Here is a 20586-nt window from a genome sequence, read left to right as displayed (position 1 = left end):
GCTGAGCACCGCAGCCCGAGGGCAGGCAGCGGCGGCCCGGCGCACGGGTTGAGCGATGCCCGGGGCGCGGGCGCGCCTGTCCGCGGCCGCCTGACCGCCCCCGCGCGCCCCTTCCTCCTCCGGGGGGCAGGCGCCGGACCGAGCCGAGAGCCAGAGAAGGGGGCGTGAGCCAGGGGCCCCGAGCTGCGGCTTCCGAGCCACTGCAGCCGTTTCGAGCCCCCCAAGTAGGCTGAGTTGAGGGACTCCCCTCCCCATCCATCATAATCTCCGAACCAGGCGTTTGGGCATTTTTTAGCCATTAATATTTATTATTATTATTATTTTTGTGCGGCAGGAGATAATTTGAAGGCTTTTTTTTTTTTTTCGGGGGGTACTGAGCTTCGGCGCTCTCGACTGCCTCCCGGTCTCCTACCCCCCGGAGACCCCTTCGACTCCAGCCCTGTTCCCCCTCCTCAGATGGGTTCATTGTGAGCTCCGCACCGGGCTGCGTGGCCGGACGCCTGCAAACTTTGCACAAAAATCCGGCAAGGGGCGGAGGAGGAGAAGGAGGAGGAGGGTGAGGGTGGCGGTGGGGTGGGGGAGGGAGGGAGGGGGCCGCAGGGGCCGGGGGCCGGCGGGGGGTGGGGAGGAGGAGGGGGGCGGCTTTTTTTTTTTTTTTTTTTTTTTGCATAACTCGGCTCAGCCGAGTGGCCTCCGGACTCCCCGCGCCGCTGGGACCGCCGCTGGGACCGAGAGCCCCCGGCTGCCGCATTGCAACAGGCAGGGCCCCGGCGCGCCCCCCGGGCCTCCCTCCGCCCCCGAGCGGCCTCGGCCGGCCCGGGCCGCCCCCCCCAGGGAGGCCGCCCCGGACCTGCGAACCGCTCCCCGCAGCCGCCGACCCGGCTGCAAAAAAAAAAGTTTCCGAGAGGCAGGCGGAGAAGAAGGGGGAGAAGGGCAGCCCGGAGCGGCGGGGGGCGGCGGGGGGAGCCGGCCGCGGAGGGCGACGGAGCGCCGGGAGCCCCGGACATGTCCAGGCGGAAGCAGGCGAAGCCGCGCTCGGTGAAAGGTGAGCGAGCGAGGCCCGGCGGAGGCGCGAGAGAGCGAGCGAGCGAGGAGGGAGGGAGCGAGCGAGGGAGGAGGGACCGGCGAGCGGGCGGGCGGCCGGGGACCCGCGCGAGCGAGCCGAGAGGAGGAGGAGGCGGCGGCGGCGGAGGAGGCGGAGGCGGAGGAGGAGGAAGAGGAGGGGGAGGAGGAGGCCGGGAGCGGGAGGCGGAGGCGGTGGAGGGGTGCGCCGCGGACACCCTACCCGCCCGGACCGTCTCCGGGCCGGGCGCCGCCGCCCGCGGGGCACCTGGGCCTGGGGGCGCCGCCGAGGGGCCCTCGCTGCTCCCTCCGTGCGGGCCCCGGGCCCGCGTGGCCAATCAAGGGGTGCGGGCCCGACTTGGCGGGGATTGCGAATCTCGGCGGCGGCGGCGGCGGGAGGAAGGAAGAGGCGGTGAGGACGGGCGCCCGGGAGGCCAGCAGCTCGGAGGCCGCTCTCGCTGGGCCCCGGGCCTTGTCGCCTTTCCTCGGCCCCCGCCTTGTCGGCCCGGGACGCCGAGGGCGGCGGGCGTTGCTTGCGCGCCCCCCCACCCCGGCCGCCGCGCGCCCCTCCCCGCCCCCTGCCCAGGCCGAGCTCCCGGTCAGGGCCCCCGCACTTCCTGCCTCCTCCACCGAGGCCAACCCGGCCGGGAGCCTCCGCCAGGAGTTCATTGTCTGCGCAGCGCCGGCGGGACGCGGGTCCCCAGGGGAGCGCAGCGGCCGCGGTGCGAGCCCTTCCGCCGAGGGCGCCCGGGACCCGACCCGGGGTACCGCATCCTTGACACCCAGGCCAGCTTCCTGTATCGGGTCCCCGGAGTGCACACGTTTGTGAGGACACACACACACACCCCCCACCCACCCACTCCTATCGTCTCCTTGCTTTGCTTTCTATTTCTATCGAGGGCCCCCGGCTCGAGTGGGCCCCTGGAGAGTAGAGGCGCCGGGGAGAGGCCGCGCGCAGACGGCTGAGCCCCTCCCCTGCCCTTTCCCCACCCGCTGGTCTCCCCATGCCTCGCCTGCTGCTTTGTCCCGATTTCCAGCCCCTCGGGTGGGTGCCTGGCTGCGCTGGGAGATGGTAAAGGAGGGACAGGACGAGAGCGGCTACGGCCCTGGATCCAAAAGTCCCGGCTCTGGATCCAAAAGTCCCGAGGCCCTTGTCTTCTCCCAGCTCCCCTGATGACCTCTGGCCCGAGCCCAATTCTGCTTTGAAAGGTTCATTTCCTGGAGGCCTGCGCGGGAAAGGCGCTGGGGCCCCGCTCCCTTCCTGCCAGCCTTGCTTCTGGCTGGAATGGCCAGGACGGAGTCTGGCAAGGAGGGTCGTGAGACGCCCGCCATTTCTCTCCTTTTGAAGTCCCAGGAGGTGCGGGGGCACTGGCTTAGCAGAGCCTCTCCTGTCATCTTAGAAGCAGACCAACTCAGTCTCAACTTAGCAACCCGGCCGCTCCTTTTCCTCTTTTTCCTTGAGGGAAGTGGGTCTTGTTCCCCTCGCCCTGGCAGGCATCCCAATCTGGGATAGCCTGACCTGTTCCTCAGGACTGGGGTTCCAGAGGGTGTTCTCATTGAGGGACCAGGAAACCAGAAGAGAGACCCCAAGAAGGGGACAGGCAAACGCAGATGTTTGTCCTTTTGCTGAATGTAGGGCTTTGTGGCTTGACATAATATTTGATTTCTTTTCTCTCTCCCTGGCTCACTGCTCACTCCTTCATTAGCCACTTAAGGTGGTCCAGAATAAGATGTAGAATGCGAAGCTCTGGTTGGAAACCAGTTTTATCTAACCCGGGCAGTTGATTTTGGGTTAAAATCTATGTGTAGGAGTGGATTTTTCATAAAGGAAGATTTAAAGCTTACCTACCTCTGACCTCAATCAGTGCCCCCCAACGCCCTTGTTTTAGAAGACGAGACACAGAAAGCGATTCGCGCTGAACAGATGGGTGGGTGTCTGAGTTGCTCCAACCTGGTTCTGAAACCACTGTGTGCCTCTGAGAAAGACTCAAGAATTGGTCTTCAGCCTTTCATGAGATGAGCCTTGACGTGATTTTCACTGAGTGTCTCTCTCTAAATGTACTGTATGTGGACCTATAGCAACAGTTCAAGCTAATTGATGGGGGACGACAGCAAACTGGGAACAGGCCAGTGCAGGCATTTGAGAAGTGTTGTAACTATCAACCACAGGGCGCCTTTCTGCCCTTGGAGTCTGACATCCTCTGTTTCTTCCTGTGGTTCTCTGCATTTTCCAAAAGCAGCTACAACCTTTGTCTCTCACCATTTGCCTTTTATTCAGTTTACTGGCGTGAATAGGGTGGAGATGTGGCCACTTGTCAAGGGAGGAATTGAGAGAGAAGATAATTTGGGTAGATAAGAGCTACAGCAGGTGATGGGCTCACTGCTTTTCAAGAAGTGCCTCCCCCTTTCTCAAGCAATATTCAAAAGTGTGTGCTTGAGTGTGGACAGCTCCAACCAAGTGTTTAAAGCGACAAGGTCTTCACCTTTAAAGATGTTTGAAGGTGCTTCTTAAGGAACAGTGGTGCCTTTTAAATTTTATTTCATTTTCTATCGCCTGCACTGCTGTGTGTCAGGGCTAATGTAGAGGCATTGTGGACTTGTCCAGCCCGCACGTTCTGCTGTGGAAGTTGCTTGACTGTAATTCGTAATTGATCTCGGAAATGTGAAAGCCCATAGCAGGAAGGAAAGACAGAAATATAACAATTTCTAATGGATGCTCAGAAAGTGTGATTTGAAAGCACTGGCATTGCTGCTTTGAAAATCAAACAGGCCTGGGGGTGGGGTGGAGGGGTCTCACTTCCCACTCGGAGACGCAACCTCCCTTCTGGAGTGGGGTCACTGGTCCCACAGGATGTTTGTCCTTCTTTAGAAAAGCTAGCTCCCAGGCAGGACACCCAGCAAATTGGGTAGGGGGCTGGAGCAGGGGGGAGAATAGCCTCATTGGTTTTCAAAAGCCTTGTGATTTAAAAAAAAAACCCTCCAAAACCCACGAATGTTACAAAAGTCAGATTTCTGACCGATTTTCCCTCCCTACGCCGTTCTGCCCCCTTTTGTTTCCTGGTGGTGTGGTGTGGCAGTTGCGAGGTGATTTGTTCCCTTTGATAATTTTGGCCTCGTTCTCTGCGACTGCTCTCATCACATCTCACTGATGTTATTTTGGCTGATGATGCTGGGTGGTTTGGTGACCTGCCTCCCTCACCCACGCTGTCGACTCAGATCCACGAAACAGCCTATGCATTTACAAGGGAAGTAAACACATCCTTTTCCTAGCCTCAGATGAAAACTTTTGAATAATTTGTAATATGGTCAGTTTTCTCCATCTAGCAACTGCCTGTTAATTACAATTCTTAATATTAATTAACACTCAGGCTGCACCCACACAGCCCCTCCAACCCCAACATCCAAAACTACCCCCAGTGACTTCTCTGCACTCCCCTTGCTTCTCTGTCTCCTTCTCCTCCCAGCCTGTAGCTCCTCAAAAGTCCATCGTATAAATTTGGTGGTCTGGGGACTTGGGAACAGTGTAGTTTGCCACTACTCGTGTTTCCATGGAAATAATTGAGATGTAATAAATAGAGGCGTTCTGAGGTTACAGGTTTCTTGATTCAACTGAGACCACATACAAGTGTAAATTGTCGAGATTTGTTTGGCTAAGTGTACATGATCTTGTAGGAAGGGCAAAACAAATCCGTTATAGAGTCTTTAGCTTTCTGTGTGGATTGGGGCAGCTGATATTTAATACTAATATTTAATCTCCTCCTCCTCAATGAAGTCACCCAGTCCCAGCTTTGGAAGGGCCTGTCTCTCTCTAGAAAACAGTCTTTATGTGTAATGACTGCTGTTTAGATTCTTACACCTGTTTCCTTGCAAAAACTTAATAAGTGATACGAGAAGATAACTATGTGCCTCTGGCAGAAGGACGCTGCTAAACGTCCTAAATTCCTAAATTAATAAGGAAAGGTGCAAAGTGCCGGTGACTTTGCAGTCATAAAGTAATTCGGTAGAAGCAGCCAGTCCTGGCACTGTGGTGGTTTGCTACAGCATGTTGACAGAGGAGGAGTCGGGGGAACCGAGAGAGGAGGAAACTGGAGTGCAGCATCTTTGAGTCCGGCATTCCTAGATGGGGGACCAAAGGCTGGGCATCTGGTTCAATCGAATAGAAAGTTGCAATAATTGCTATATCGGTAGCCAACTCTTAAGCTGGTGGCTGTGGAATTCTTCCCCTGATGTAGGATTTAATAGTATGGCAATTAGATGCATTGATTTCTCTTAACTGTTCATTTGGATGTGTAAATGAAAGGAATCTGCCACTGAGGCTGATGCTGCCGACGTGCTGCCTGGCTCTTGGAAAAAGGCTCATTTAGATGGTGGTGGGAGAATGTGATTCTTCAAGGCAGTGTTGGGGCCAGTTCCCTCTTCTTTTAAAATCTTTGCCCATTTTGCAGTGAAATGAACAGCACCTGTCATTCAGATACTGTTTAAAAATAAACAGCGATGTCCAGTTATGTCTGAAAAGCACACACAGCCTTTTCTGCTGCAGATGCTGACAGAGTAACATCTCTGTCTTTGACTGGACTCACTTGCATGTTTTTGGCAGATGGTCTGTTAGGTACCAGAGGGAAAAGTCACAAAACACCTTGACTCTGAGTTCCAGTGGGACCCCCCTGCTGGAAACTGAATGAGTTCTCTCCCCCTCTCTTCCTCGGCAATAGTCTGGAGCTTGGGGCTACCTAGACCAGCGGTACTGTCAGCCCTGAGGAGGTGTGGGGACGTGCCATCTTGGACCCCTGGGCAGGCTGGTGGACTCTTGTCACTCCAGTGGCTTGGAGAGTGTATAGATAATGAGCTTTCACAAATATTAGCACCTCTTAACTCCCTGCTCCTGGACCCTCAGGTTTCTGTGTCACCAGCCTCTGACATGCAGGCATCTACAACTGTCTTGATGGTAAACAAGCAGAGGATGGCTAGCTTTCCTGATGGCTCCATCCTTTTTACCAAGGTGGGTGGGTGGGTTTAGTTAACTCTTTGCTTGGTTGAGGTTAAGGTGGATTTACTTTTCCCGGACCTTGTCCGTGGTACACTGCTGTTTGCAAAGAATATTATCTTCGTGTCTCGAAAACGTTTGCAGTAGGTTTCAGGGCTCCTTTCTTATCTGCAGGTCTAGGGTAATTACAACAGGAAACTGCCTTGAAAACTGTTAGTGGGCTCCCCATTACTGTGGGTAGCTGGGGAAAACCGTGATACACCTTGGTTGGTGAATTTGGCAATTTCTGCAAATTCTTGTCAGCTTGCAAGGGCATTTTGTGCATAAACATGTTAGTTGGTAATTAGTATAGTTTTGCACCCAAAATGGACTAATTAAGCCTGGATTGGTGATATCCCGCTTGAAGTTTCTGACTCTGGCTGTTAGCTCCCTTGGCCTACTGTGGGAGAGGTAGGGTTGAGTGTAGTGGGGAGATGCCATTGGAAACTTTTGATTCATAGCTTACCTGCCAGGATCGGTGGCAGCCAACGATTGGGGTTGTATACTCAGTAAATAAAAATACTTTACCTTTTTTCAAGGAGTGCCAATTAGCTGATTGCTCAGTGTGACTGTCTTTAAGGAGAATACTGTTTTACCTATCTCCTTGTACAAAGGTTTGATTTTTAATGTCTTGTGAAAAGGATTTTCTTTGTCTTGATTGATGTCAGGAATAAAAAGCATGATGGTAATATCCCTTTGAAAGCTATTGTATTGTCAGCCCTGGCTGACAGCGGGAGGGCCTCCCAGCGTTATAGATTAGTGCTGTGAAAACACTGACATTTTCTTTGTTGCGTTGCTGTTGTCTACTTGCAAAGTCAATTACACAATGTTGGAGCTCAGTTACCGGGTTGACTTTGGGAGTAGCAACGTCTGTCATTCTCTTCTTAAAGATATAATTTTCCTTCGTTGTTTTGTTTTGTTTTGTTTTTTTTCAAACCTGCCTCCCTCTGGTTACTGCCCCCTGCCCTCGCCCCTCCCAGTCTGAATGTGTTAGCCAGGTAAACACACTCTGGTTTCAATTATGACAAGTTAAATTCAAAGATTGCTACATCATTATCTCTCAATTCTTCTGCTCCTTCACATTTCAGGGGCTTCTTATTGATACAGTGACTACAGCAACCGAGATACAGAAAAAATCCATCAAATGAGATTACGGTATTGATAATCTCTTATCAAGTGGGTTGTTCTCTGGATTTGGGGTCCTTGAGGTTGACAAATTCGGGGTTTTCTTTTTTCTTTTTCCTGTAGATTCTGACCCTGGATGAACCAGGTTCCTGGGTTAATGGGACCCCAGCAAACAGTGTTTGGTTATGGAAGATTTATAAGCATTCCCATCTCAGAGCGCAGGGCTGTTGAGTTTTGGACTTGGAATCCTGCGTGACATCACGGCCAGGGTGGAAGGGACCTCGGAAGAGAATCGCGTCACCCATCCTTCTCCCATCACAGATGGCAAACGTGCATTATAAGGTGGTGCATGTGTGCCTTTGCTAGGTGCCCTTGGCCTCAGGACTGGTCCGTATTCCTGTCTAAACGTGTGGAATCCTGAAACTGGAAGAGACGCAAAGCTTGAGATGTTTGAAGCTGAAAATGGTCAGCTGAAAATGTTTTTATTTATCTTCCCCCCCTCCCCATCCCTGCCTTCTCCAGAGAGAGAAAAACCTAAATTCCTTACTTCTTGGAACCCAGCGGCCAGAGAGGCCGTTCCCTGACAGCAGACAGAACTCGGGGCCAGGAGACTGCCGCCCCTGACTCGGGAGGACCGGGCTGTCAGGAAACTCTGTCCGAGGACACGAATTGTGGGCCCCCGAGTTGTTATTATGAACCACCAGACAAGAGCGTGTGTTCGCCAGCAATTTGTCAGGACTAATTTTGTTTTTCTCCAATAATTGAAAATTAATGTCTTGAAGTGAAAGCAGATGTTCATGTCATCTTCTGAATTGGGATATAAAATGGGGCTCTGTAGATGGGCTCACTAATTTAGCAGCAATTTCCCTCTCGTAGCTAATGGGGGTGTTGGGGCTGGTGGTACCCAAGGACCAGGGATGAGGAGGCGAGAGAGAGCCGAGCGTGAGCTGCACAGGTGTGCTGTCTGTGGTGGATGCTGCCGAGCCCTGGGCATGAGGGCGTGGCAGGAGTGTGCATTTGGAGGGAAAATGCTTCCTGGGACTAAGAAACTTGGAGAAATCATTGTCTTGAGTACTCATTTGCACAAGAAGTATTTATCGAGCTAATTCAAGGCATTAGCCTGGAAGAGGTGAGGGGAGCCCTTGGTTTGGGGAGAGAGTGGATTCATCCATATTAGTGGATCCTTAGTTCGTCGCTTTCCCCTAGAGTAAAGCTGGTTAAAATTTCAGATTCCGGGCCGGGATCCTAGAGATGCTCACCCAGCTGGTCTGGGGAGGGGTTCAGAACTCTTCATTTTTTTTCCCTTTTTAAAAATTGAGGTAGGACATACCTAGCATAAAATTTGTCATTGTAACCATTTGTGAGTGTCCGGTTCCATGGCATTAAGTCCATTAGCATCGTTGTGCAGTCATCACCACCGTGAACTTTCATTTCTCATCAGCAGCCTGGGGTTGGTGCGGTGGGGAGCTCAGCCCGCCACCCTCTGAGGAGGCCGTCCGGTTCGGGGTCTCCATTTTCCAGGGAGAAATGGAAACAGGGGCTCAGAAGATGAAGTGACTCTGAAGAGCCGGTAGTGCTCTTCCTTGCTCTGATGTGCAAGGTGGGTCGCGTGTGCCAGAAGCTGGGACAGGGCTCGCCATCAGGACCCCAGCGGGTGCAGGGCAGGGGGGGTGCTTAGGAGTTGTTGAGTGAGCTGGTGACCATTCACAGGGTCAGAAGGAATCTCTTTCCTTGGGGACACCATTCCTCTGGAGACTAAGACTGGCTGAGTGTGAGCTTGCCCAGTGGCCCTGGCAGGGCAGATCCCAGCGGCCTCCATACCTGCCTGTCAGGACCCAGACAGCCCCCCGGCCTCACCCAGCCCTGCACGCTTCAGGCTGGTTTGTCTGTGACGAGGAAAGGGGAGGGACGGCTGTTCAGGAATGGCCACTTAGGTGCCTTGACTTCAGTCCTGGAGGGCCGGCCACCTCTGGCCCGGGGTGGGCACTGCAGACCCTTACACTGTTCTCCACCTCGGAGGTGCCAGTGCCTTTTTCTGCCTGGTTTTCTCTGTAATTGAAATCTGCCCTTTCATTACCTGGGCATGAATTATTTTTTGCAGTGTTGTCATTCCCTATCCTGCTGTGAGGTTTATCTCTTCTGTTGATCCTAATTAAATAAAACATACTGTTCACCTAACTCCTGTTGCACTGAATTTTACCTGCCTGAGGGCAGAGTGATGGCCATCTGGGCTTGGGCAGGGAGCAGGGCATGGCTGGGTAAGGGCGCTGGGGTGGTAGCGCCTGCTGCATCCGGGCTGTGTGTACTCCCTTGGCCTGGGACTGCAGGCCCTTGTAGCCACCAGCAGCATAGAGCACATTTCTGGTTCCTGAACTGAGTTATGGCTTTGTCCCTAGCCCCCTGGGGCTGCAGGTTTGAACTTGGGGAGAGGAGAGACAATCACTAGCTCCAGAGGGTCCCCAGGGAGAGGGTGAGGGAGGAGAGCAGGCTCCCAAAGGGGCGGAATGGAAAGAGGGGCAGACTCCTGTCACCTGGGGTGGAGGCTGCAGAGAGCGCTGGGTTCTCTAGGGAGCAGCGAGCAGTGTCAGTGCCCAGGACAGCTCTGTGGGTGCCGTACGCCCCTCAGGGAGAGAGTGGCCAGCCAGGGGCCTGGCACATGTACTGGGAAGATTCAGACCCTTGCTGTTTTTGCCTTTGAACTTCTCAGGATCCTGAAAACCTCAGGTTAAAACCTTCATGCAGACTTCTTTGGGTGTGTCTGTGGCATCCTTGGTTTCATCCAGCCTGAACTTGCACACTTTCACTCGCAGGGAGCTCACTACCTCGTGCACATCTTTGCATTTTTGGCTTGAATTTAACCTGTTCTTCTTCCCATGAAGCTGCATTCTGCCTCCCGTAATTTCAATGCATTGGTCCTGGTTCTGTCCCCTGGGGCCGTAGGGAGTAACTCAAGTTCCCAGTCTCCGAACAGCCCTGTTGAGAGTTGACAAAGCTTGCCTTGCTCTACTCGCTCAGCAGCAGGATCTCTATGTATGGGGTGCGGTCAGTCTCATGGGCTTCCAGGACCCCACACTCATTCATAGATGGCCTTGACCTAGGCTTCTGGGTCCTTGTGTCTAAAAAGGATTTCTTACATGACTGAGTAAATATGTAAACTGTTAAGGGAATAAATGAGTGGGTGGACAAGTGCATGAGTGTGTAGTAAATAGATGACGGATGAACGAATACACGAGTTCCTAAGTGAACGACTGAGAGAGTGAACTGAGGGAACAGCTGTCCTTGAGGGTGATTCTGATGGTCTCTCCTGCCCCCTCCAGCTCCCCCCGGCCCCTATTCGTGTTCAGGAGGTGCGAGATGCTCCACCCTGGAGAACTGGGCGTCCTCATGCCCCTTGGGGTTGGGGATGGCTCGTGCCCATTCCCCGCCTTTGCCATCAGCCCGTACTGGGGGTGGCCGTGCTCTCTGCCGTGATTGTAGCTACTGTTTACTGAAGGCTTTGTGCCAAGCATTGTGCTAGATTGTAAAACATTTTTAAATAATGAAAGCAATATGAGATTTTCATACTAACTTTAAATAAAACAGAACTTTTAATTGAAGAAACTCCTCATCCGGCCCCGACCATCCGGCCACATTGCTGAGGGGGCTTCAGACCAGACAGATTTGACCCAGCTCGGTGCTGGCTGGGGCTCGCGGCCCAGCCTCCATTAAGCACCCTTTAAGACTTGCTTTATCTTTCACGGACGCTTTGCCCCTGAACAGCCCTCGGAGTCAGGGGTGGGGTTGAGGGGAAGGGCCGGGGTTTGTGCAGGAAGGAGAGAGTGAGATGTGTTTGCAGGGGAACTTGCCAGGAAAACAAAACTCAGAATGAAAGAGAGAGACCCTCTTCTCCCTGAAGGTCTGAGCCAAGATTGATTTCTTTCTCTCGTTGGGGAGGGTTGTGGGTTGAAGGAGACGTGTTCTGTGATCTGGGCACGACAGCTCCCTCTGTGGGCCTCAGTTTCCTTGTCTTTGAGATGGGAGGCACTTGGTTGGAGTAGCTGCCTGTCTTAGATCTTTTAGGATTTTACTTCCTGGAACAAAAGAAGGAGAAAACCCGAGAAGCTTTGGCGTTAAAATAATACAGGCTAGAAAGATATTGTTAAGTCTTTTCAAATTACCTTTTAAAGTGACCAGTCCACAGAGGGAGAAGTCTCAAGAGGTGGCCCTGGGGAACCCTACGGCAGGGCACTGGGTCCTCCCCTGCTCCCCTGGCCCTTTGGAAGGTTGAGGGGAACATGAGACAAGAGAAGAAATGTCAGGGTTTGATGGTGACATCGGTGTCTTTTCAGGTGTCTGACAGTTCAGCCTGTGGTGTCCCCGGCTCTCTGGGCTCCAGTGGCTTTGCCAAGCATTACTGGAGCAGCTTCTCTCTGGTGCTTCTCTAAGCCAGAGACCACATGGGTGGAGAATGACCGAGTCCCACATATGCCCATCCAGAGCCACCAGCAAGGCCAGCCCTGATCCCTGGAGAGGATGCTGGAGGGACAGTCATGACCAAGTACTTCCTTGTGCCAGGCCCTGCCTTCAGCTCTTCCCATGTGTCCCCCCACTCACCCCGAGTTCTCACAACAGCTCTCTGATTCATCTCAGTTTCACAAATGTACAAACCTCACCCCAAAGTCACATGGAGGAGGTAGCGGAACTGGGATTAGCTCCAGAGCCTGCTAGTAACTGTTACCTGTATTTATAATGACCTGAGGGGCCAGGAAGACAGCAGAGACACTCATCCTTTCTCTGGGGGCTGGAGAAGTCCCCGGGCTCTGGGCTAGGAGAGAGGGCCATGAGGGAAGGCACAGGGGTCTGTCCTGCTCCCCACTCTTGTTGTAATGCTGCCTTCTGGCCTGTCCACATGCACATCTTAAAAAAGTAATAGAATCCGCTCCTTTCCTAGATAAGCACTGTTTTCCACAGGTATCTTTCCTTCCAGACCTTTTCTGTGGTGCACTGACACAAAAACATATGTACATACGCCTATGTGTACCTCCTTTTAAACCTGGATGGTCTCATGTACCGCTTGACCACACTGTCTGTCATTTGTTCTTTTCATGTAGCAGTGCGTTTCCAATCTTGGTTGTGTGTTAGTATCATCTTAGGCACTTAAAGCAATAACATTACCTGGGCCCCACCACGGATCAGGTAATCCAGTCTTTGAGGATGAGGCCCCAGGTCAGGTTTTTTTTTAAAGCTTCCAGAGTCCTTGGAGTGTGCAGCCAGGGTTAAGAACCATTAGTGTGAGACATACCATCATGCTAGTGTTACAGACCTGTTCCATTTCCACAGCCACCATACTACAGAACGGATGTACCAGAATTTACCTACGATACTCTATTGATGGACGTTAAGCTGCTTCCAGTTTCTCACTGTTATAAACAGGATGCAGGGAGCATCCTTGTTTATAAATCTTCATGTTTCTTAGGCTAGATTTCTAGAAGTGGAATTGTTAGGTCAAAAAGGAGTTGCTGGAAAAATTTGAGAGAGAGCTCCAAATTGCCCTCCACAAAGGCTGTGTCGGTTTATTCTTCCATAATAGTGTGTGAATGCATGTTTCTCCTAATCCTTGCCCACGTAGGATGTATTCTTTTTTTCTCTTTCTTTTGTCTTTTTCCCTGCCTTTTTCTTTTTGCCAATCTGGTGGGCAAGAAACAGCTCATTGTTTTAATTTGTATTTCCCTGATTACTAGTGAAGTTGACCATTTTTCTTATGTTCATAGACCATTTTTATTTCTTCTTCAGAAGGGGGCACTGCACTGAATGTGGAGCTTGGGGGTTTGGGCATTTCTTTCCCTCAGCTAGTCCTTTAGTCATGTCTCTTCTTCCTTCCATCCATCTATCCATTCATCCGTCCATCACTCATCCATTCATCATCCATCCATCATCTATCCATCCATCCATCACCCATCCATCCATCACCCATCCATCTGTCACCCATCCATCCGTCATCCATCCATCCGTCATCCATCCATCCATCCATTCATCCATCCATCACCCATCCATCTGTCATCCATCCACCATCCATCCATCCATCCATCCATCCATCCATCCATCATCTATCTATCCATCCATCATCCATCATCCATCCATCCATTCATCCATCCTCCTTTCTTTTCCTTCCTTCCTTCCTTCCAGGTCCTGAGTATCTTACTCAGCTGAGACTCTCAGCCTGGGCTCCAAGGAGGATGCAGAGATGAACCAAATGGAGGCCATGCTCTCAGGGAACCCATAGTCTGGAGAGGATGTAAGACCCTAACCAACAGGACCAGACAGGACAGTCCAAGACAGAGGTGGGGGTTGAGGGCTGAGAGAAGTTGGAGGGATTCCTTTTGATGGGGGAATCAGGCAAGGCCTGGAATAGGGGGTAGTGTTTGATTTGGGCCCAGAAGGATGGACTCACAACACCAAGGGCAGCCAACATTAACGAACACCCCTTCTGTGCAGGCACTGGGCTATGTACTTCACAGGCTCTATCTCATTTAATCTTGACACTTCTGAGCGCTCAGGTGGGCATGTCGGACTTTCTTTTTCAGAGGCGATAATGGATCCTCAGCTGAGCTCCCTTCTCACGTGAATGGTTAAACTTTTCCAGGGAGGGCAAGTCAGCTATCCAAGGTCATACAATGACCTTGTGGCAGAATTGTGCCTGGGGGCAGGGCAAGGATGAGGGCGAGTGGTGGATCTTGCTGCTGCCACTCATCCAGGCCAAGGCCTGCCTTGGGAGCAACCTGGGATCCCAAGGTTCTGGGGCATAGGATATCCTGAGCAGGCAGACCTGGGCTCCCACCCCTCATCTCACTCACATTCTCACCACGTTGTTGGTGAGCCTCAGCTTCGTTTTCTGTGGAATGAGGGCTCTGCTCCCAGGAAAGTCTCAGGAGGGAGCAAAAGCTTTGTAAAACCGAAATGACCATCCAGAGGGTTGGGGCACGGTCACTCTGGAGTAGCCTAACTTTGCCCTCTCTCTCTCTCTCTGTACATTGGTGCTCAGAATGCAGCGCCAGAAAAAATGGGTGGGAAAAACCTAGCTTTTAATCTGTCACCTGCTGGGGCCCCCCAGCCTCTTGGTGGTACCAGGTTGTGAATGAGGCTTCTGCGCCCCCATGTCCATTCTCCCCTTCTCATCAAGGACAGCAACCCTTCTTAAGGTGTGCACTGGACAGGCATAAGGAAGGGGGCTGTGTGGGAGGGCCTGTGTCCCAGAATTGGTTTGCACATGTGTGCCTGTGTCTGTGTGTCTGTGTGTGCATGTGTCTTTGTCTGTGTGTACGCGCATATGTGAGTGCATGAATCTGTGTGTGTGCGTGCTGGCTCGGGTTTGCCTCTGTGTGTACACGTCTGCATGTGCATGTGTGTGCACTGTGAGCGCCAGCCTCCAGGGGGAAGGGGCTCGGGCTGCTGCTTGCGTGGGTCAGACTATTGGGGAAGGTGCAGAGAAAATGCACATGGGGGTTAGACTTTGTTCGTGAATTTACTTTATAGCCATTCATTTGAATAATTTTGGAGCATCTACTCTGTGCCAAGCACTATGCTAGATCTGACCTCACAAAAGACAGAAGAAAGTTCTTTCTCCTTCTATGATTCACTTTACCAACTGTAAAGTTGGGGCTGTGAGGGTGGGAAATGAGTTTATATTGGTGTTTCCCAAAATGTATTCCAGGATTTTGTTGATTTTCCACTAAAAGAATAAAAAATGTTTTCTGTGGCCAGACACATTTGGCAAACACTGTGGTAAATGGAGTTAAAGTTTTTAAAACTTTTGACAGAGCCTCTCAAATGCTAATGCGGGACTCTCTCAGATGTTAGTTCTGATTTCCAGACTCATTTGATCACTTGTCATGGAATCCTCTTAGCTGGGTACAGCTTGGGTTTCTGCGCTTTTAAGGTCTATCTTACCTGTTTGTTCATTCATTCATTTGTTTATTTCTTAATCCCACACACGATTATTGAGTACCTACTGCGTGCTGGGCACTGTTCAAGGTGCTGAGGCCACAGCGGTGGATAGGAGAGAAGTTTATTCTAGTGGAGGCAAAGGCCACCTACAAGTACATGAGTCAGTAACATAATTTCTGGGAAACAAAGCAGGTCCTGGGATAGGGAGTGGTGGGAGAGGCTGTCCAGACAGGGCCGTCTGGAGGTGACATTTGAGCCCAGGGTGATGGGGGAGGCATGATGGAAGCTGGGGGCTGGAAGCCTGTGCACTTGGTGCTCTGAAGGGGCTGAGGGATGTGGGAGGTAGGGGTCCTTCCCTGGGAGGACCCGCCACTGGCCCAGCCTTCCTTGGTTTCTGTGGTACAGTCCAGGCTCAGAGAGGCTTCTCTGGGTGGTGAGTCCGTTTGATGGGGCTGTTTCTGGGCAAGGATGGCTTCTGGCTCCCAGTCCTGCCCTAGAAGCCTCGTTGCCCTCCTCCCCAAACCATGTGGTCCTATGGCAGTGTAACCCTGTGCACATCACCAGGAGGTCTCAGGGGATGGTCCCTCCCTGGGCAGGGGGGCTGTGAGCACCACCCCGCAGAGCCCCTGCCTGTCTTGGTCACTACCGTGTCCCCAGTGCCTGGCACTGGACGCACATTCCCACCCCCTATCTGACAGATGGGAAAATGAGGCCAGGAAGCTCCCACAGCCCATTCTCTCAGAAGCCCAGCCCAGAACCAGCTCGTTTCCAAGCCAGGGCTGTGACCCGAGGCTGGTGGGATCGGGGAGGGCAGAGACTTCCAGGACGGGAGGTGGGATCTAGGGGCCTCCAGGGCCCTCCCGGGGTCTGCCTGCAGAGTTAACCGGTGTGACCTGGGTCCTAGGAGATGAGGGGAGGGGGACGGGGATGAGAGGAGCTGACGGAGGCGGGGGAGGTCGGGGTGGGAGAGGCCGAAGAGATCCGGGGTTGGGGAGGAGGCGGGCCAGGAGACGGGGAGGGGCCCTGGGAGGGGGCCTCGGGGCTCTTCCCGCCAGCGAGCAGGAACGCGCCCCTCCCGGCCTGGCCTGCCTGGCCCGCGGGGCGGCCCGGGACCCTTTGAGGCGGCCGTCCTGGGAGCGCGTCGGGCCGCCCCTCCCGCCGGCAGGCTCCGCGGCCCCGGCGCAGTCGCTCAGCCCGGGGCTGGGCACAAAGCAGCCGCGGCGGGGGGCCGGCTGGGAAGGCTCGCTCGCGCCGCCGGTGGGCCCCGGCTTGTTCTGCACGGCGGGCCGCCCCCGCCGCCCGCCCCTCGGCGACCCCAGGACTCCTGAGTCCCAGGCCCCGCGCTGGCAGCTGGGGGCCGGCGGGGGTGGGCCGCGGCCCGCTGGCCAGCTGTGCGCCTCGGGGGCGCTGCGGCTGGAGCGCCGATTGGTCTTGGCTTCGGGGCCGGGGTGGGGGCGGGGGCGGGGCAGGGGGAGGGCGGTGGGAAGCAGCGCCGGCCATCCGTGAGTGTATAATAATCAACAGTAAATGTCATTGATTGCTTCTGAGCACTTCACACTCCGTAATTCACTGAAGCTTCACGGCGACCTCGGAGGGAGGGACTGGGATTACCCCCTTTTTACAGAGCAGGAAACTGAGGTCAAGAGTGGGAAAATAAATCGCCCGTGTCCCACAGCTAGGACTAGACAGGCTTCGAAAGCAGGGACCCCGGCCCCAGAGCCGTGCTCTGCCCCTGCATGGCGCCCAGGCCTGCAGGTATGGGGTATGCGGCGTGGGAGTGCTGTTTTGAGTGCATTTGTATGTGTTCAAGAAATTACAGACAGAAGATTAGCAGACAGATCTGAGTCATGATTCTGGGTTTGCCACTTAAAATTCGCTCACTCATTCATTCACAGGATGGATACTTCCTGACTTCATTCATTCCCTGGCTGCGTATTTCCGGCTCTGCTAGTGGGCTTCTGCTATTGCTGGTGCACAGTAATGAGTGAGAAGGCTGGGTCCCTGCCTTCAGGGAGCTTACAGTTTAGTTGGGGGTGTGGTAGTGGGATTGATAAAGTGTAAACAGTTACACCAATATGTAGTTTTTCATGGGCAGACGGCTCTGGCGTCTCAGCCTTGGACAGCTGTCCTGGAAGGCCATTTCAGAGGATGTGATGTGTCAGCTGGCCTGGGAGGATGAGAGGGAAACACAAAGGGAGGTGGATGGTCCCCTCTGGCTCTGAAACTCATTCCCAGGGCCTCCTCCCCCTGCCTTGGGCCCAGCCCTGCATGGATGGGTAGGAGGGAGAAGGAAAGGCCGTGGTCCCTGCCCATGAGGACCTGATGGGACAAAATCTGGGGGAGTTTTGAGTATGTATGTCTGGAGCGACAGGGACAAGTGTAGTGGGCTCTCCTAGAAGGGCTGGAGCACAGATGAAGAAAGAGGCAGGGGAGGGTAGTGGAAAAGGTTGCTGGGTGTGGGGTGGCCCACTGGTCTTTTCTGGGGAGCCCCCCGAGCAGGCCTCTGAGCCTTGAGCTTAGATGACTTCTGAGTGCCACATTGTTCCAGAGGTTCTCACAGGCACCTGCAAGTAGCCAGAGTACGTTGGAGGGGGTCCCTCTTCATTTGCCAGATGAGAAAGGGAGATCCTGAGACGTCCACAGCCCTGCCCTGGCTCATATGGCGCATGTGTGTCAGAGCCGGTGTCCAGCCATCAGTCAGGCTGCTTATTTCCAAGGTCCCTGCGTCCCATGGACAGGGGTCCTGACCCCAGCTCACCAGGCCTGGGACATCCGCTGCACACAGTTAGGGTTGGAGGTGGAAGGGAGATGCTGATGCTCCATCACTATTACCCAAGTCCTGAGCTCACAGCCAGGCCGGTGAGAAGACAGCTGTCCCATGTGCCCACTGCATCCACAGTCAGCCTAAGCTGGTTATCGGAACAGGCTTTCTTCTGAATTTCCTGTCTTCATTGCCTCAAAATACCCATTGCTCAGACTCATCCGGGGAGTGCCAGGCCTGTCACGGGTTCTAGGTCCGAGCTCAGTTCCCTACTCATGCGGGCAGGGTGAGGGTGGGCCTGTCCGCAGACGTCTCTGTGCATCCTGTCCTGCCTTCTTTTATCAGGAGCGTTCCAGTCCTGCTCTTCTCTTGGAGACAGGTTCCACCTGGGACACGGGGGTGGCAGAAGAGGGGAAGGACATTCATTGATCATATATATTGAGGCTGACTGCCCAGCACATGCTGAGTGCTTTATATACATTTTCTCATGAATCCCTTGACAGCCCGTTGGGGTTGGTACCATTACGTTTGCCATCCTGCGCGTGAGGGAACTTTGAGGGTCAGCCTGAGGTCCAAGGTCACACATCACAGCTGGGCTGCCTGACACCACGGGGCCTACCCCAGTTACTCCCAGGGCCTCCTTCTACGTGCCTGGTGAGCAGGCGGCCCTCCTCCCCCACGAGCCCATGCTGGCCTGGGAGACAGACCCATAAACAGTTATGAACTCTGAGGCTGGTAACACTACGTTCCCCTTGAGGACCCAGCTGGTGGCCCCCCCCCCCCCCCGCCCCTCGCCACTACTCTCCCCCTCTCCTGCCTGCCCAGGTCTGCTCCTGAAGTTCACATGGGGGAGAAGGGACTTGCACAGTTTGGGGGCAGGAGGCTGAGGCCAGGTCCCTGGGACATTTGGGGTGGGTGATGGACAGGGCTGTACCTTCTTCCTGGTTTCTTAGGAACTGCACACCCAGCCAGGCCAGCCCCTCTGTTCTGCCAGGTGGAGATGGGAGCTGCTTGCTTGCTGTATTTAGGGTGGGGAGTCCTCCTGTCTACTGCGTCTCCCTCCCCTCAGGCCCCAAGGGACCAGCTAGCTCAGCCGAGGAATCTTGGATGTGGTGGTTAGGGGTGGGTGGCCTTGCTGAGGGACTCCAAGATTTAAAGGGCCCAGCCTCTCAGCCTCTCTGTTTCTGCTCAAACCACCCCCTGGGCCCGAGACCTGGCCTGGAGCCTGTATCTTCTTCGCCCTCAACATTTGCCCTAGAGACTGAGTTGAACCTGAGGGTGTGTGAACCTGCCGGCCAGTTTCCCGGCTGCCCTTCGGCCGGCCCCGTCCTGGCTGAGAAGCCCGGGAGCAGTTCCTCTCCCGGCTCCTGAAACCCCTCTCCCGGCACCGGCCCTCTGCCTTCCCCGCCCTCCACCCCTCCTGCGCCGGCTTCCTGGAACCCAGGGACCCTGGAGGCTTCTGGACCATATCGAGTTGCCTGGGTGGTTGTTGCCCTGTTTTTTTGGGCCATGCAGGGTGGGGGAGCTGGGAGAAAAGCCGATGATTGGGCCAGGGCCAGCCAGGGGTGGAGGCTGACGGCTAACCCCAGTCTCCTGGGTCGCACTGTGGGCCCCCAGCCCCGGCCCTGAGGGGCCTGGCTTCCCCGCCTGGCAGGGAACAGCCCTGTTTGGCATTTCCTGCCTCCCTCCCTTTCATTTTGCACCAGGCTCCCCAAGGATGCCTCTGGGGGGACGTGGGGCTGCTCTGACCGTTCTCCCTGGTGACTCGGGCCTGACTTGGCCTGGTACCACCACAGTCCTGCTGAGCCTGGGCCCAGCATGGGGTCAGCTGGATGGCTTCTCCCCACCCTCCTCAGACCGCACCTCCTGGCTGGACAGCTGGGCCAAGCTGGGCCCATGTCTGGGTCTGAGCCAGAGGCCGAAGCCGGCTGTGAGAGCTCCTCGCAGACCCCGTGGCTTGGGGGCGGTGGGATGTGGGGGCTCTGGAAGAGGCTGAGCGGCTGGGGGAAGATGGAGCCAGGGGTGGGAGAAAGGGAAGGACCGGCCCTCGGGGGCAGGGCAGGCTAAGGTCTCCCTGGATGAATTCTAAGGTGATTTTGAGAACCCCCAAGTCCCTGGCACTGCTCTGCCCTGGCCCCCCAAGGCCCACTGCACACATGGTTTTGCTTTTCCAGGCATCTTCTCCTGGTCTCCTCCCTCTGGGTGCCTTCTGAGCTCCTCGGGCCCCTCCCCCAGCCCTCCTGGGCCCCCTCCTTCCTCCTTGACCCACTTTAGTCCCCTGTTGCTGGGGGAGGGGAGTGCACAGCCGGCGGCTCTGATCCTGGCTGCCTCCCCCAGCATCCCTTGGGGCGGGCTCTGGATGGAGCCAGCAGGCTGAGCCGGCCCAGCCCCAGGGACTGGCACACAGCGTGCTCCGAGTGGCAGCCTCCCTGCCCCCTCCATGGACAGACAGTTCTGGACAGCTGCCCCTGCCTGGGCCCCTGGGAGGCCCTGCCAGGGACAGGCTCTGGTTTCCCCCAGCCCCAGGGAGCCGCGGCTCCAGCGGTCCCTCCTACAGGCTGCCTTGCAGAGTGCACTTCCCGAGGGGCCTCAGGCAAAGCCAGGCCCCAGCCTCCACCCATTCCTCCCCTGAATCTCTGCTGGAGAGACAGGAGCTGGGACCAAGGTCTGTGTCTGCAGTTAAGCTGTGTGA

At 54.8% G+C, this 20586-nt stretch overlaps 1 protein-coding gene and 1 long non-coding RNA gene across 2 annotated transcripts in view; both read left to right on the top strand.

The window, feature by feature from the left end:
* Positions 1-650: 650 nt before the first annotated feature.
* ZNF423 (zinc finger protein 423) overlaps positions 651-20586 on the top strand; it is a 319206-nt gene continuing 299270 nt past the window's right edge. Inside the window, exon 1 of the mRNA XM_070500329.1 lies at positions 651-1045. Within this exon, the coding sequence (XP_070356430.1) occupies positions 1006-1045 (40 nt within the window). The 5' untranslated portion in view covers positions 651-1005. The remainder of the gene's footprint in view (positions 1046-20586) is intronic.
* Positions 1345-16021, top strand: LOC139042337 (uncharacterized). The gene is made up of 3 exons (XR_011498973.1): positions 1345-1474; positions 7174-7240; positions 7334-16021. It is a non-coding gene; the product is annotated as an uncharacterized lncRNA (long non-coding RNA).

The sequence above is a fragment of the Equus asinus genome, chromosome 28, assembly GCF_041296235.1.
Source record: "Equus asinus isolate D_3611 breed Donkey chromosome 28, EquAss-T2T_v2, whole genome shotgun sequence".
Lineage (NCBI taxonomy): Eukaryota > Metazoa > Chordata > Mammalia > Perissodactyla > Equidae > Equus > Equus asinus.
Note: the sequence above shows the minus strand (reverse complement) of the source record. Positions and strands in the feature narration are given on the sequence as shown.